General features: G+C 43.0%; 1 protein-coding gene across 4 annotated transcripts in view; it reads right to left on the minus strand.

The window, feature by feature from the left end:
* The window catches only part of ST7 (suppression of tumorigenicity 7), a 249,212-nt gene extending 232,119 nt beyond the window's left edge, over positions 1-17,093 (minus strand). For 2 of the 4 annotated variants that reach the window (XM_033098862.1, XM_033098863.1), the window contains exon 1: positions 16,063-16,325. In XM_033098862.1, the coding sequence (XP_032954753.1) occupies positions 16,063-16,213 (151 nt within the window). In that variant the 5' untranslated portion in view covers positions 16,214-16,325. Of the gene's footprint in view, positions 1-16,062 lie in introns of all 4 variants that reach the window. The other 2 variants (XM_033098864.1, XM_033098861.1) reach the window with 2 other exon arrangements.
* Positions 17,094-18,579: the final 1,486 nt, after the last annotated feature.

Genomic DNA, 18,579 nt, shown 5'->3' on the forward strand with positions numbered 1-18,579 from the left:
AGATTCTATCGCAGTATCTAAACATTTTTATACCTTCTTTTGTTTTTACAGGTGTTACAACAGAAGGATATACACTGAAAAGGACTTTACAGTTTACGCGAAATCATGTTTATTCGTAGAAAGTAAGCTACACGTGAAACAATGGATGGCACAACGGGAAAGTGCTTGCCTGTGATCACAGGGACACAGTTCCGGTTCCCTGGCCAGTGGCAGACTGCTGATCACTACTTACCAATACCATTTAAGTTTTTCCTTTGGACTGAGTAATAATAAACCTTTGTTTTCTCTTAGAAGGTAGATTTTCAAGCAAGCTTTGAATTTAGATCTTCTCCAGCTTGAACAAGAACATGTCTTACCTTTTTAAAGCATCTTATTACTACTCGTCTCCTCTACTCATAGTGAAAACTAAAAATGCTCATTTTTAAGAATTATAGTTCAGTTTTAAAACTTACCAGATGTTGTTACACTATTTTCTGTAGGCAAGCAATAAAAAATAACTATTAGTGCAAAAGAAAAATTTTTAGGAATACTTTTAGAGGCAAAACTAATTAATATCTGCATCTTTGCTCAAACTTAATTGATATTATGTTGTCATCGCTTCTATACTTTCCCTCGAAGAATTTGACTGTTCAAATAATGTAAAACAACGAAAAAATTTGTTCTTAGAATGACTTTCTCCAACTGATTAGATTTTCTGTTAGATTTTTTATATTACAATTTCAGGCTTTTACTGAATGATAATGCATCTACATTAGAGAAAAAACAATTGAGAAACAAGTTCCTAATATTTAAAAATTATAATTTAGCCTCTCACCCTTCATCTCTCAAACGTAAACATGCAATTTAAAACACTCTCTTTGCTAAAATTAGAGTCAAATATGCTTAGAAAAATTTTCTCTCTAACCCATAATGTCAAGTATTCTGAGGCTAAACTGAGAAACGCATAGTTTGTTTTGGTTTATATTAAATAAAAGATATCAGTGATAGAGGCTAGGAAGTCCCCTTCCCCTCCAGCAGAGCCCAAGAAAAAGGTACAAACCACATCACACCATTTGTTACTATGTGTCACTATAGGAACCTAAATGTATGTCACAAAAAGAAAACCATTTGAATCAAGTGGGTGTAAAAATTGTGAAACACCCAAATAGCATTACTTTACTAGTTCTACTAATAATGCTCAATAACCAGTACCTACCGTGTTTCCCTGAAAATAAGACCTAGCCGGACAATCAGCTCTAATGTGTCTTTTGGAGCAAAAATTAATATAAGACCCGGTATTATATTATATTATTTATATTATATTATATTACATTACATTATACCTGGTCTTATAGTATAGTATAATAATACCGGGTCTAATATTAATTTTTGCTCCAAAAAATGCATTAGAGCTGACTGTCAGGCAGGGTCTTATTTTCCGGGAAACACGATATCAAATAAATAAAAAAAGTTCAATTTGGTAAAGAAGTAAATTTCATTCTCTCATTCCCAGGGGAAGGAGACTAGAAACTGGAAAAGCTTAATGGAGGGAGGAACTGTAGCATTCCACTATTCCTTTTGCTAATCAAGTAATACTTTAGAATGGGATAATTGACTTTAAAGCAAAATAAAACCATAAAACACCTTTCTAACTCTAGATCATACATAAATCCAAACTGCTTATTTTTAAAAGCTACTTCTTTTCTAAAGACTATTTTATGCCTCAGAGTGTTTTAACGGTTTGTGCTATTCCAAATTGTTAAGGCTTTTTATTTTAAAAAAATAGTCCTTGCTCACTAACCTGAAAGATTCCTTTAAAGTCCTCTACAGGCTTGCTCAAAATTTCAGAAGGACTGACACTTAAACCAAGATCTTTCATTAGATTTAGAGGTCAATTTAAGAAACAAAGTTAGAGTTCTCCACAGAGGATGCTTGTAAATAGTATTCTTTCAGTTTCTTCAAATTCAGAGGGTAAAAAGGCTCTCTCAGGTAAATGTTGCCTTATTTTGCAGAGAGACTTAGTAACCGCAATTAAACAGTGACTCCTCTGACCACAGCCACTGCTAATGCGAAATACTGCTGGAGCAACTGGGCCTGTCAGTTTCTTATTTTAGCACAGCAGAAATGTCTGCTGTATCTGAACGACTGGTAAAGTAACACATAGGCAGCTGTCCTGCCCTACTGGGACATCTAAAATGAATTTCATTATATAGTCTCTCTGTTCCCGGAAACTCAAGACATCTGTACGATGACATCTCAAATACAATAAGGATGTTGGGAGATATTATTTCATGTTTACAACAAACAGACCTGCAGAAGTGGTTACAAGCAATCCAATTAACTCATTATCCTGGTCAGTGCAATTTTTGGATGTTCTTTAGAAAGAATATCCAGGATAAATGAGGTGCCATTATATACCAGGGGTGCCCAAAAAATACACATGACTTGTAATCATCTTTTGTTATCCATAAGATATTGAGCATTACAATTTTAATACAGTTTTTTTCCTTTCTTAAAATGTATATATATATTTTTTGGTACCCTCTGTATTTTAACCTGCCATCTCAAAGCCCTTAGAATACAAACCTCTATAGAAACAAGCTATGAGAATGCCTTGGATTGAAACAGCAGTTTACAGCCTACAAAAAGCACTGTCTCCTTCATTTTACCAGCTCCCATGAAGGTGCATTCCAGTCAAGGGAGCCATTCCTCAGCAAGCTGGAAAGCCAAAGACAACTACCTCAACCACACAACTATGCACAGGACGCCCAGGACTGTGCCCAACACGGTTAATTTAAGGAGTCTTAATACTCCTTAAGTGGAATCTGTCCAGGTGCACACGTTCTATCATCCCTTTCCAGCCCCCCCATCTACACAATCACTAAGGTGTCCTGACCCATCTGACTGGTCACACTCATACCGTTTCCCCGAAAATAACACCTAGCCGGACCATCAGCTCTAAAGCGTCTTTTGAAGCAAAAATTAGTATAAGACCCGGTCTTATTTTTCTATAAGACTGGGTATAATATAATATAACATAATACAATATAATATATAATATAATACTGGGTCTTACATAAGACTGCGCCTTATATAAGACCAGGTCTTACATAATATAATATAATATAATATAATATAATATAATATAATATAATATAATATAATATAATATATATATAATATATATAATAAAATATAATATAATGTAATATAAGACTGGGTCTTACATTAATTTTTGCTCCAAAAGATGCATTAGAGCTGATGGTCCGGCTAGGTCTTATTTTTTGGGGAAACACAGTACCACTATCACTTCTTCCCTTTATCGTTTTCCTGCTCTGAATTTCTCCACTAGTTCCACTGCAGGCAACCACCTCCTCACACACAGAAACGCTCTTCTCCTCCCTTGTCTTCAAACCATTGCCCCAGTTACCTCAGAAGGATCCTTCTATCTCTCGAAGTTTCCTCTTATTGTGAGCCAAATACTAAGCCCAGCCACGAGAACTGAGTACTAGCAATAGCCTTCTGAACCAAGAGAAAGGAAAACCTGAGGTGGTGAAGAAAATGAGAACAGGACCACCAGTGCTGTCAACCTTGGAAAGCCTTGAAAACACCCAAAGCAGTCCATGCATTCACCTCTTCATGGATCATCATTGAGCAATGAACGCATGGTGGAAGGACAAAGATAAAACAGTCATGACCCTGCTCTCAAGCTCTTCCGGGTACACAAAGGAAAGAGTCCATACAAACATCTCCACCACTTCTCGTTCTCATTCTCGTTCATAAATGAAACTGCTTTCCCATCAAAATACATGTTTAATGTGTTCACTTGTATCGTTTTCTTTCATAATTTTCATTCTACACATAGAATATCAGCTATGTAGTTGTTTACATGGGATATAAACAGACTTGTGAACAAGCCCAGGGAGGCGGCCAACCAGTGATAAAGCAAGCAGCACAGCGCCTGGCTCATGTAAGAACTCTGTGAATGTTAATTCCTTGTCCCTTCAACAGATTTACACTCGATCTTATTTTTAAGATGTAATTTGATCATAGGGAGCAAAATATACTTGGAAGCATTAATGAACTTGGCAGTATATTAGGGGATGTTACTGATCAGCACAGAAAACAAGTACAGAAACTGGGAGAAGCATAACTGACATGAGATTGTGAGTTCCAATAATAATTGACAGGAATAATGTAACTTAACTTTTACAGGTACCTGCCTCCCGAAATGAATGAATAAACAAACCAGTGGATGAATGAATTAACCAATGAATGAACACAGTTCAGAGTCGGTGAAATGGACTAGGACAGCCAGGCATACATACAACATATGGTTGCTAATATTATTTATGAGCTATGTTCAGGATTCAATGATAAAGGTTACTTCATTCAGAGTTCAAAATAAAACTAAACTGGAAATTTTTGTCCTCATCATATAAATGAGGAAAGAGTCTCACAAAGTAATTTGTCTAAAGTTACTCAACAGATCACAAACTAGGATTTGAACTCATATATTCTAAATCCAATGTTTCTTTATGTCTCATCACAGCTGGTATTTCTTTCTTTTGATAAATATGCAGTACTTTATAGAGGAAGAAATATTTAAGTAAAATTGGCAATAAAGCAAATTTCCATAATTCTAAAACTACTTTCACTCTGGCTTCTCATATAAACCTAGAAATGGTTTTTATAGTTAGAGAGGAAAATATGCAAATGTGTGAACTTAAAATTGTGCTTAAGCATTTCTAATCACTTCAAATTATGTTTTTGTGTGATGAGTTTCATAATGCCTGACAATATTGTTCTGAAAATTTTCCCAGCCAAATCTTTCTTCTATTACCCATCATTCCCCACAGACAAGACCTTCTTCACTTTGGTAGAACCCCAAGCTCTATCATTACAGATAATATGAGATCGCTAACTCTACAAATCCCTGTTTGAAGTCACAGGTAATGTTACACAAATTGTCTCCCAATTCAATCTATTTTTTTATTTTTTTTTTAAGATTTTATCGGGGAAGGGGAACAGGACTTTATTGGGGAACAGCGTGTACTTCCAGGCCTTTTTTCCAAGTCAAGTTGTTGTCCTTTCAGTCTTAGTTGTGTGCAGCTCAGCTCCCCGCCCAGTTGCCATTGCTGGTTGCAGGGGGCACAGCCCACCATCCCTTGCAGGAGTCAAACCGGCAACCTTGAGGTTGAGAGGACGCGCTCCAAACAACTGAGCCATCCGGGAGGCAGCTCAGCTCAAGGTGCCGTGTTCAATCTCAGTTGCAGGGGGCGGAGCCCACCATCCCTTGCGGGACTCGAGGAATTAAACCGGCAACCTCGTGGCTGAGAGCCCACTGGCCCATGTGGGAATCGAACAGGCAGCCTTCGAAGTTAGGAGCATGGAGCTCCAACCCCCTGAGCCACCGGGCCGGCCCCTCAATCAATTTTTGATTCAACATTCTTTATATTGAATTTACTTCACAATATGTACCAGAAGGATAAGACTTCCTTAAATTCTACCCTTAAAAAATGAATCAAAACATATTAATATTTTGGAACATCAGTAAACATTCCAGGGTAATCTTTATAATTTACAGTCAGTAAAGACAGTTCTCAATCTCATAAGAAATGACTACGAGTACATGATAGATTCCAAAAACATTTCCTAAAGAATGTGTTACTGCTGAGTCACTACTACCACCAACTGACATAGTTTTTCATTCATTCAACAAATACATACTGAGAACATGTTAAGCCCAAATACTTCATCCTGGGAATGAAAAGATTCTGGGGATACACAATAAGGCAGAAAAAATACGACAAATGAGGCACCTACTCTCATGGAGTTTATAGTCACATGGGGGACAACTATGAGAATGCAATAAATAAGTAAACAAGAATTACATAAAACTACATGAAGTGCTGTGCAGAGAATTCAAATCTGGTGATACTAAAATGACTGGATGGTCATTTTAAATTGAGTCATGAGGGAAAACCCCTCAAATGAAGTGAATTTAAGCAGAGATGTGAATACTAAGAAGACTATCATGCAACAATCCCTGGTGGAGGAAATAGCTGGTGCAAAATTCATAAGGCAGGAACAAGCAACACATTTCAGAATAAGACAGAATCACAACAAGCCTGGAGGGTAGTGACCTCGAGGAAGAGTGGTACAAATTCAGAGAAATGGGCTGAGAATGGGTCAAATCATCAGACTTTATAAGTCAGAATATATTTTAAATATTTTAAAATTTTTCAATTACAATTGACATACAATATTGTATTAGTTTTACGGGTACAAAATAGTGATTAGACATTTATATAACTTATGAAGTGATCACAACAATAAATATAGTAACCATATGACACCATAAATAGTTATTACAATATAGCTGACTACATTTCCTATGCTGTACTTTACATCCCTATGTCTATTTTGTAACTACCAATTTGTACTTCTTAATCCTTTCTTCTATTTCACTCATGCCCGCAACCCCTCTCCCATCTGGCAACCATAAAAACATTCTTTGTATCTACGAGTTTGTTTCTGTTTTGTTTATTTTTGTTGTTGTTGTTGTTTTTAAAAATCCACATACAAGGGAAATCATATGGTATTTATCTTTCTATGACATTTCACTTGGCATAATACCCTGCAGGTCCATCCATGTTGTTGTATGTAGATGGCAAGATTTCATTCTTTTTATGGCTCAGGAATAGTCAATTGTATACACGTACCACTTTTTCTTTATTCATTCATCTATTGATGGACACTTAGGTGGTTTCCATATCTTGGCTATTATAAATAACACCACAATAAACAAATAGACGCAATACGAGTTTTTGGGTTTCCTCGGACAAATACCCAGAAGTGGATTACTGGATCCCTCTCTGTCTCTTGTTATAGCCTTTGTTTTAAAGTCTATTTTGTCTGGTATAAGTATTGCTACATCAGCTTAGTTTTTCCGTTTCCATTTTTATGAAATATCTTTTTCCATCCCTTTTCTTTCAGTCTGTGTGTGTCTTTTGATGTGAAATGAGTCTCTTGTAGGCAGTGTATGTAAGGGTCTTGTTTTCTTATCAATTCAGCCACCCCATGTCTTTTGATTGGAGCATTTAATCCGCTTACATTTAAAGTAATTTTTGAGAGTGCCATTTTATTATTCATATTTGTTATCTTTTTTTCTTCTTCTTAAAGAAGTCCCTTTAACGCCTCTTGTAATACTGGTTTGGTGGTAATTAACTCCTTTAACTTTTTCATGTTTGGGAGCTCTTTATCTGTCCTTCAATTCTAAATGACAGCTTTGATAGGTAATCTTGGTTGTAGGTCTTTACTTTTCCTCATTGTGCTTATTTCATACCATCCCTTCTGGCCTGCAAAATTTCTGTCGAGAAATCAGCTGACAGTCTTATGGGAGCTCCCTTGTAGGTAACTGCCTTTCTCTTGCTGCTTTTAAGATTTTCTCTTTGTCTTTAACTTTTGCCATTCTAATTATGATGTGTCTTGGTGTGGGCCTCCTTGGGTTCATCTTGTTTGGGATTCTCCATGCTTCCCGGGCTCGTATGTCTATTTCTTTCACCAGGTTGGGGAAGTTTGCCATCATTATTTCTTCAAATAGGTTTTCAATTCCTTGCTCTTTCTCTTCTCCTTCTGGAACATCCTATGATGTAAATATTGTTATGTTTGCTGTTGTCCCAGAAGCCCCTGAAACTATCCTCATTTTTTTGGATTCTTTTTTCTTTTTGCTGTTCTGATTGGGTGTTTTCTGCTACCTTATCTTCCAAAACACTGATTCAATCCTCTGCTTCATCTAGACTATTGTTGATTCCCTCTACTGTATTCTTCATCTCAGTTATTGTATTCTTCACTTCTGCCTGGTTCTTTTCTGTTTCCTATCTCCATTTTTATGTTTCCTAACTCTTTGTGAAGTTCTCACTGAGATCAATGAGCATCCTTATAACCAGTGTTTTGAACTCTGCATCTGGTAGATTGCTTGTCACCATTTTGTTTCATTCTTTTTCTGAAGCTTTGTTCTGACTTTCATTTGGGACATATTTGTCTCCTCACATTGACTTCCTCCCTGTGTTTGTTTCTATGTATTAGGTAGAGCTGCTATGTGTCCCGGCTTTGGTAGAGTGACCTTATGTATTAGATGTCGTGTGGGGCCCAGTGGTACAGTCTCCCTGGTCACCTGAACTAGATGCTCCACGTGTATCCCCTGCATGGGTTGTGTGCACTCTTCTATTGTCGTTGAGCTTTGATTGCTTTTGGCACATCAATGGGAGGGACTACCCCTCAGGCTGATTGGTTGTGAGGACTGGCCATTAAAACAGTGGAGGAGCTATTGTATAGGGGCTGAATCTCCAGAGCAGGATTCATTTAGCAGGGCTCTGGTGCCTGCCCAGTCTGCCGTTTGGGTGTGTTGTTTGTGGAGGTAGTTGGGTGGTGCTCTGGCATGGTATGAAGCTGGCCACCAGGTGTGTTGGTTCTGGGGCCTTTTGGAAGGTGCTCTGGTGCAGGCCAAGATCTGCCAATGCATGTGTCCTGCCTAGGGCCACCTGGTATGAGCTACAAAGTGATCTTCAAATGGTTATCATTTGTGCTGAGCATGGAGATGCCTAGGAGAAGCTAAGCTGTGAACCGATGCTGGCTGGAGCAAGTACCTGTCTTGGGGCTGCTTAGCAAGAGGTATGGGACACGCCAAGGTCTTATGCTGCTTGTTTGGGGTTTGTGAACCTTTGAGAGATTTTAGGAAATTTGCAGCATAAGCCAAGACAGGCCGTTTGTATGGAAAAGCCACTGGAAGCGTCTTGGGTAGGCCCACAAGTTGGGTGGGAGGAGGTCTGTCATGCGGGGTGTCAGGCAGGGTCTCTGGTCCCGCTCCCCACACAAGAACGCAGGATATGGCTAAGCCAAAAAGGAACACCCACGGAGCCATAGGTAGGGAAGTCATACCACTATGGTCTCGCTGGGTTTACACGACGTGCGACCTGCTGTCCGCTTTGCTGCCAACTGACCGACTTTCCTCCACTCTCCTCCACTCTCCTTCAGTCTCCTCCTCTCTCCTCGACTTCCCTCCGTAGCCGCGGCAGTTATATTAGTGGCCAATGGCTCAATGGTTACAGCTGATGGCCAACCAGCCACAGCTGATGGCCATCTACTACCTGAGCCAGCACCTTTCCACATGAGGCCGAGAGCCTGGAAACTGCTTTCTGGGGCTCTGTCCCCACACTCCACCCCTACAGGTTCTCGCCTCACAATCTACGCGACAAGCGTCTTCCGCGAGGGGCCCTGTGCAAGGAGCCTGGAGGTGAATGCTATTTCCTGGACACAGCCAAGCTCATTGGTCACAGCCAGGCTTTCTCAGGGCACCACCAGTACTTCTGGGCACAGCCAGACTTCCTGGACTTCTTAGGGTACCACTAGTCTCCCCGGGCACAGCCAGGGTTTCTCAGGGCACCACCAGTACTTCTGGGCACAGCCAGACTTCCTGGACTTCTTAGGGTACCACTAGTTTCCCCGGGCACAGCCAGGGTTTCTCAGGGCACCACCAGTACTTCTGGGCACAGCCAGACTTCCTGGACTTCTTAGGGTACCACTAGTCTAGCCAGGGTTTCTCAGGGCACTGCCACTCTCTCTGGACACAGCCAGACTTCCTGGACACAGCCAGGGCTCTCAGGGCACTGCCACTCTCTCTGGACACAGCCAGACTTCCTGGACACAGCCAGGGCTCTCAGGGCACTGCCACTCTCTCTGGGCCTCTCAGAACAACAGCGGCTCACAGTCAAGGTGCTTACATATTCTCAATGGCGGCTGGTCAAGACACAAAAGCAAACATCCACCAGTTCCACTACATTGTGGTATGTTCCCAAACAGTCAAGTGGTCCATTAAATTAGGGATGGCAGGCAATTCCCCATAGTCCATAGTCATTTGCCAGGGCTGTCCTGGGGGTGAGGGATGACCTTGACCTCACCCTCAGCTCCCACGGAGGACTCAGCAAGCGTTTCCTCCTGGGACTACAAGTCCTGCATCCGGGCTGCCTCAGCAAGCACTTTCCAGCCCACGGGGCCACAACGACCTTCACTTTCTCCGGCCTTTGCTGGTTGGGGAACCGTCCACGTCTTTCCACCTCTCCACGGGGTCCAGCTCTCAGGCAGCTGCTCCTCCTGGTCTTCCTGCAACTGAGTGTTCATAGGCACAAACTGCTCCACCGCCCTTCGGAGAGCTTTGGCCGACACCATACGCTGCTCGCTGCGCCATGTGTAGTGCAGGGGATCCTGCCGACTACGCCAAGTGTCGTGCGGGGTATCAGGCAGGGTCTCTGGTCCCGCTCCCCACACAAGAATGCAAGATATGGCTAAGCCAAAAAGGAACACCCACGGAGCCATAGGTAGGGAAGTCATACCACTATGGTCTCGCTGGGTTTACACGACATGCGAACTGCTGTCCGCTTTGCTGCCAACCGACCGACTCTCCTCCACTCTCCACCACTCTCCTTCAGTCTCCTCCTCTCTCCTCCTCTCTCCTCGACTTCCCTCCGTAGCCGCGGCAGTTATATTAGTGGCCAATGGCTCAATGGTTACAGCTGACGGCCAACCAGCCACAGCTGATGGCCATCTACTACCTGAGCCAGCACCTTTCCACTTGAGGCCGAGAGCCTGGAAACTGCTTTCTGGGGCTCTGTCCCCACAAGGTCTCAGGGAATCACCACAGGAGGGTGAGTGGTGTTAGCTAGGTTGACGGAGACGTAGATATGGCACCCGCCTATGCATGCAGACTAGGTGAGATGAAGGCTCAACAAAGGAATAGCTTCTGCCAGCCCTTCTGTCTGGGAGAAAGCTGCCCCTCCAGCCCCTGACCTGAAGCCAGACAACTCAGTTCCTTCCTGTATGTCCCTGACACCTTTCAAGCTGCTGCCCCAGCCCTGGAGTTCAGAGCGAGTGTCCCTCAACAAGTGAGTCCATGCGCAGGCCCTTTAAGAGGAACACCTGTGATTCAGTCACCCTCTGTCTCACTCAGCCACAGTTTCCACTGGTTTTGACAACCAGAAGTTATGGGGACCTCTTTTCCTAGCACTGGAACCCTAGGCTGGGGAGCCTAGTGTGGGGCTGGGGAGCCTAGGGTGGAGCTGGGACACCTCGTTCCTTAAAGAACTTTCTGCAGCCAAGATATCCCTCCCAATTTTTAACTGCCACAAATGAGTGTGGAACCAGCCAGTTCATCATCTCCGCCCCCACCCCACCCATCTCAAGTAGCTTCTTCTGTATATCCTTACTTACAGAACGTCTGTTCAGCTAGACTTCAGGTGATTTTCAATGATGGTTGTTCTGTAGTTTAGTTGTAATATCGATGTGGTCATGGGAGGAGGCGAGCACAGTGTTTACCAACATGGTCATCTTGACCGGAAATTCCAGAATAATTTATCTGGATTTAATTTTCAGCAAGACGGAATGCCACTGAAGAAAGCCACATAAAATCTGGAGTTGTATTCACTAAGAATTAGAGTCCAAACTTGAAAAAACATAGTAAGTCCATATATTTGCTTCATTCTACACTCTTCACTCAATGAAATTTATGCCAAGACACTGAAACAGAACCCTAGAGCTAGAAAGAACCTTAAGGAATATAAAGCTAGCATTATACATGTACGGAAACTGAGGACCTGAGGAAAAGAGCATCATTCAGATTGCTTCGTTAATGGATAAGAGAAACATCTCCAAAAAAAAGTAAGCGCAACTAAGATATCTGGGATATATCCTAAACTCAAAGCTGATGTTAAACAGATAACTTTCCTTTCATATGTTCATAAAATGGACCACCACAAATTAGATGCCTATGACCCATCAGAGAATTTTTTAAGTTTTTGTAACAGCTTTTGACATCGATCTAAAACTGAAAACTTAGATGAGGCACATACCCACGTTACTGTGTTTGACCAATTCCATTGTTCCAATCCCAACTCATGTGTACACAATAACTTGGAGATTCATTCATCCAGTGAATAGAAGGGACCTACTATGTGTAAGTAATTATACTGGAAAACAAAGAACGAGTTTATTAGAAGCTATAAAATATGCATACAGAAAGAGAGACAACTACACACAAACACTGAAACACATTGTTATATATGCACACACAACTATAATTCATGCAAGATAAAAACTGCCAATATGCCTCTCAGATACTGCATTGTTTAAGTTGGAGGAAATAGTGCCTTCAATTGAAACAACCAGAAGGCAGCATCCAAGTTAGCCCTTAAAGGATGGTTGGGATTTACAGATGGGGAAAACATTTCAGACAACAGGCACAACAGGGGAGAAAGATTTATGTAACCTGCAATCAAGACCTCCAGATGAGTAATCCACAATGTTAATTAAATTTAGAGCAACTATTTCCAATATGAAAATACTCAAAACTGAGTTGTACCTAAAGTTATATATCACTTCAGTTCAGTAATGTGAGAATTTTGTTTTACCTTAGGTTGAAGGTTATCACCTTCACTAACATAAAAAAATGTTTTATAATACAAACAATCTTAAGCATAGGTCAGACTATTACATTTGTTTTCCAAAAGAAATGAAATAGGATTTCAAAGATCTTTGAAAACTTGTTTTTCAAGAAACAGAAAGAGAACTGGAAAATCACTTAAATTTCATGGTACAAAAATGGCAAAGGTACACTTTTTAAGAAAAGATGTTATCATGCAAAGTGTTTTAAATTCAGCATCTAAAAATCTCAGAACATAGAGTAGATGAGAAAGTGCTATCAACACCACAGTATAAAGTAGGTTATGGTATTCTTTTCTAAAAATTAATCTATCCTATTGTTTTTCTTGAATAATACCCTGCATGACTACTACTAGTAATTAATTTTCTGCCATCTGGAAAAGCATTGTTTCAGGATAGTAACTTACTTGAAAACAGGTAAGTAATGACATAATCTGGAGGGTGTTTTTTCTTAACCTTGTTATAAGTTCATTGTATTTTCAGTAAATCATAAAAACTATTTTAACACTCTCCTATCCAACTCAAGGGCAGATCATCAAAATAATCAGTTATCGAAGCTAACCAGTGTGTACTATTCCTAATGTTTTTATTCTCCACTTTCTTTCTTAATTCATTTTTCATTATAAGATTTGGTTGCCTGTGTGAAATTTCCTCTGTATGGTCTAACAGAATACTGTGGAATTTTTTAACTTTATCCCTGTCGTAAATGGCACAGACTCAATGCAATGAAGGTCAAGCAAACCCAGTTGTGAGAGTAGGGAAAGAGAAAAATGAAACTAACACACACCATGAAAAGAACCTTGAAGGTACTTTTACTTGGAAAACTAAACATGATACGAGAACTGCAAAAAAGAAGCTCCCATCTCCTGGCCCTGCTCCACTTCGCATTATGGGAAGTTGTACCCATGTTGTAAACTCCTTATTTAGCCTCAGTTGTAATTACAAACTTGTATAGCCTTTCGATCATAGCACCTGCCACAATGCCCTACGTATTGGAGGGATTCAAGAACTTTTTTTTTTAATGGGGTTAGCACATTTGCCACAAAATATGATCAAATAAGGTTAGGAATATTAAAGATGCCATAAGTGATCAAGATATTGAGAAGAGCAAGCCAAACAGATACCCAGAACAACTCTGGAACATTTTTACCAGTTCCACAACCTTACAAGAGCAGAGCTGGGCCTGGGTCATGGAAGCTCTGGCTCCTGGTGGCCTTACGGATCTGCCTCCCTCAATGGTGTCCTCAGCTTTCCTGAGGAAGAAGTCCAGAGCCACCCACAGCTCTCTAAAAGCAGCTCTAGACACAGTAGACTCTGCAGGGACACTTGCCTTCACCTCACAGGAAGAGCAAGCAAAATAAGTCCCATTAGAACCCATCTAGATGTCCCAGTAAGGACAAGTTCCACCATGGGAGGGTCCAATATCAGAAATAGCAGAGAGGTAGTTGCTCTCAGTGTGCTTCTCCTTTTCCCTGCCTTTATGACTAAAATGTGTATAAAACCACACTGAAAACAGAAGTCCAGCATCACTGGGGAAAATAGTCTCAGGTTCCCTCTGTCTGTCATGCGTCTGATGAGCTTCAGCCCAGAAGGCCTGCTCATCCTCCTATTTTCTCTCTCTCTTATAAGCCTAAATGACAAATGGCCCTATACAAATTAACAAAGGCATTTGTGAGAAAGGCTAGATTTAAAGCTCCTGGGAGAAAACCTAACAATATTTTCCTTAAAACTACACACATTCCGAACAGGCATTTCGCTTCTAGCCTGTTCTGCATAAAGCAATGGGATGTAGTACTTACCGGCACATGCACACATACACACATGGATGATTACTTAGCCTACTTTAGGAAAATGTAGTGTTTCTGAAATAAAACGTGTGTTCTGAAATAAAAATTTTAAATGTGTATTAAATGAGAAACAGTCACATTTTTAAAATACAACAATTTTGGGGAGAAAAATCAAACTCACCAATAAATATAAGATTACCTTACCACATATATTCAAACAACTTCTTAAAATTATAGGATTTTGGGGCTAGAAGGTATCTTAGAGATGTATTTGGCTAAAGCAAGGAAGGCAGTATCGTGACAAGCAGCCACTCTAAAAGAAGAAAAGCCAGAAAGCGATGGTCTGTGGGATGACTGAATCCAAGGGCTGAGCAGCGCCTGTTAAAAAGGTAAGGTGAATTAGGGTGCAGAATCCTATCTGCCTGGCAGCGGTGCCAGCCCGAGGGATACTATGAAGCCAATGTAAATATGAACTTGAGTTCAAGTTAATCAAGATGTCAGAGGTTTACATTTAAATGCACAAGTACCTAACACAATGAGTACATTATCTCAAGTGTTCTAAAATTGTGTTACTGCAGTTCACACCACACAGAAAGATGCATTTCCAGACCTGGACTCCCAGAGTATGTAAATCACACCACTAGGTAGAATATATACAAATACAAAGATAAATGCATAGATATTACATACACATATTCCGGACTGTAAGGATTTCCCAAAGTACTGGGACATTAAAAAACAAAATCTAACTAGTCCCACAAGTACTTCCAGACTTCAAGAAAGATGGCAGGTAAGCTTTCCTGCAAAATATACTTTTTGTTTCTGAACTGTCTCTGGAATGTTACTGTCGGTGTGAGTTTTCTTTGTGGTTGTTTTTTAATGATTCGTTGGCTGGCTGCACGTTTATTAAGAGACTACTCTAATTATTTTCTGCACTTGAGACTGTGGATATGAGCCACGCGGGGCTCCCTTCTAGCATGGCGCTTCACCTAGGCCTGGACCTCACCAGTTTCCAGAGCCTGAGCGGGCGAGCAGCGGGGAAAGAGGAGGGCAGGGGATCCCCGACAACCGTGCAGAGTCCCCGACCTCCCGTCTCTCCGTTCGTCCCTCCGACATTCCCTTTGGTAACCTGACACGTCATCCATACTCCTCGTGCTGCCTTCGGGTATCCCTCTCTGCGTCTACATGGGAGCAATGTGCCCCCACAACCCCCAACCCAAGGGGCGTCGATCTGGGCGGGTGGGGGGCGTCCCGGGCCATCCAGGCCCTGGGTCGGGTACGGCCCTTTTTGGGGCTTCGCGGCCGCAGCACGGTGGCACCCCAGGGGGCGCCCGCGCCGGGCGTGGGGAGACCGCCGCGCCGGCTACTCCTCGGACGCTCAGCACCCACGGCCGAGAGGGTGTGAGGAGGCCACGGAGCAGCGGAGCCCCGCAGTTCATGCGCGACCTCCGCGGGGGGGTCCGCGGGAACCCCTGGCGCCCGCCCCCGTCCACCCCAGTCGCCTGCCGACGAGCACCGGGAGGGCGGCCGGTTCGGGACGAGGCGCGTCGCCGCCAGCCGGGCCCGCCCCGAGTCGTGTGCGGGCACCTCCTCCGCGGGGCGGCGGTGCCGCGGGCCCGGGAAGGCCGCCCAGCACCCGCGGAGCAGCGGGGCCGCCCGAAGCGCCGCGTCCCCGGCGGGCGGCCGCGGCGTCCGGAGCGCGGCCCCGAGCGCGCCCCCGCCCCGCGGCCCCGCGCGAGTTGCACTAACTTTCCGGGCGGGGGGAGGGGTGGGCGCCGCGGCCCGGCCGCCCCAGCCTTACCTGTGCTCAAGTTGTCGTTGATTTTCAAGGGCACTCGCAGGATGTAGACCAGGAAGAGCACGATGAAGAACCACACGGTCCAGAGATACGTCCAGGACCAAACTATGCAGGACTTGAGCTGCTCCAGAAAGCCCGTGCCCGCTTCAGCCATCTTCCGGCGCTGCGCCGTGCTGCCGCGGCTGCCCGTGTGTGTCGGGATGATTCACCGGCCCTGAGGCGCCGCTCGCGCCGCCGCCGCCGCCGCCGCCGCCGCGGCCCCAGCACCTCCGGAGCCCGCCCGCCGCCGGGACGCGGGCGCGGCGGGAAATCGCGGGTGGCCGCGGCGTGCTGGCCTGTCCCTTTCCAGTCTTATTGCTAATTAGTTCTCAGAAGGCCCCGACAAGTGCTTTCGCGGAGGGATCACGTGGCCCCTGCCCCGCGGGCTCTGATGCCATTCATATTTATTATGGTCACGGAGAAAGCCTGGCCACGGGGGCACTGGGGAAAACTCTTGACATAATAACCCACAAATGTTGAGGACTTCCTATATGCTAGGCCCCGCCCCAAGGTCTGTATAATCTCATTCAGTTCTCTCAACCGTCCCCACCATATAGATGGGGAAACAAGCACAAAGCGACTGAGTAGTTTTCCTTAAACTCGAGCTAGAATTCAGTCGCGGGATGATGGATGCGAGGGCCCGAGGTCCTCAACCCCGCGCTCTACTTTCTCTCACAAGTCAGGCCCGGGGGCAACTAGAAAAACAGGGATGTGCGCCTGTCAACGGTGAGTAGGCCCGAAGAGAAATCCCTCTTAAGCAAGATTTGGGTTTCACGCGCTGTTTTCCTCTTTGTTTCATCTTCCTGGAAGCAACACGGGGTTTCCCAAAGAAGTGTCTTGACAAGAACAGTGTTTATCCTCCAATTTTTTTGCTAATCATAATTCCTACAACTCTTGCCCTGTTTTTAATACAAACAATTCTGTGGGATAGTTTTGGTTTATCCTGAACTGGCTACTTTAAACAAGAAGTAAATCATAAACGTTTCTCCTGTACTGAAGAACATGTTGCCTTTACCAGGTAAAAACTTAAAGTCTGTTTCTGTCCATAAATCGTTTCACTTGCTATGTATTAAATGGTAATGAAGCAATTGCAGGTTATCCCATCTACGGCCAAGACTTTTAGAATTCTGAGCCATCAGCAGAATATTTTATTATAACTTTTGTTTTCTTGTAGTTTCCTCCATAGTTAAACAAGTTACTTTAATTTTACCTGTAGGATGTAAAATCCTTATGGCATGCATAATAGAATTTCTGTCACGTTTTCACTAATTCCAACCTCTCTCTCGGCTACTAGTGTTTTTCATACATTTGATCTAGAACAAGGAAGGATAAAAGAAATTAACACACACATACTTTTTGATAGTTATTTATGGAAACATACTACCAATTTTGTATCTAACAATGATGCCTGGATTCCCGGTGGAATGAACAACATGAGTACATAAACTATCTATTTTATGTAATGAATAAGTAACCCACCAGATTCTCTGCGATAGAATTCCCCACTTAATTTAAATGAACATCCTGGGGCCTGGCTTTTTGCTGTCAGTAAACCTCAAAGAAGGAACATAAATATGACTCAGTTAAGCCACAGTCTTCTGATTGCCTACTAGTCATTCCCGGAAGGTCATCCCTGGTCTCATTCATTGCTTCTCCTTGGTGTGCCGCTGGGGTGGGCTTGGCCTTGGACACATGTCTTGAGCTTGGACATAGAAGCAAGAAAGCCTGATCTCTCGGGCATTGCGGCTGCTTATGAATGGCTGGAGTGCAGGCTCTCCACGGACTGGTGTTGAGAGAGAAAGCTAAAGATGATCTGATTTTGAAGGGCCTTGTAGAAAAACTAAGGTATTCACAGTCATTTGGCATTGCACACACTAATCCAAATGACCAATCCAGAGATATATGTAAATGGAGATTAAAGAAACATTAGGAGCTAAAATGACTGATTGGACAGGCTGGGTAAGGGGTGAAGGGTGGCTCTTGATGGGCACAGTTCATAAAACAGTGACAACGCAGACATATCTAGCTGCCTCTTGCCCATCTCCCTATGCACGGCCCACAGTCACCCCAAGCTCACCACACTTAAAACTGAACTCATTACTTCCTCACCCCCAGCCACTCCGCCTTCCAGAGTTCCATCAGGGAATAGGCGGAACCTTTCCAGTTCCCTAATTCAAAAATCTGAGTGAGGATCATCCCATCTAGATTCCTTTCTCACTCACCTTCTTTCCTCTCCATATTCAACTGGGCATCCAAACTTTAAGGTATGTCTTAGATCTGTCACTTCTCTCTATTCTCCTAAGATAGTCTTTGGTCACTCATGGCCTGATCATCTCTTATGCAGAACGAGCATTGCCTCCAGTTTCCTCACAATCAACACTGCCACCACCAGCAACGCCCTCACCCAAATCACCTTCTTCCGCACTTCTTTGTCAATTACCGTTAAAGCTGATCATTCACTCCCTGCTTAAAATCCTTCAA

This window comes from Rhinolophus ferrumequinum, chromosome 26 (genome assembly GCF_004115265.2).
Source record: "Rhinolophus ferrumequinum isolate MPI-CBG mRhiFer1 chromosome 26, mRhiFer1_v1.p, whole genome shotgun sequence".
NCBI lineage: Eukaryota > Metazoa > Chordata > Mammalia > Chiroptera > Rhinolophidae > Rhinolophus > Rhinolophus ferrumequinum.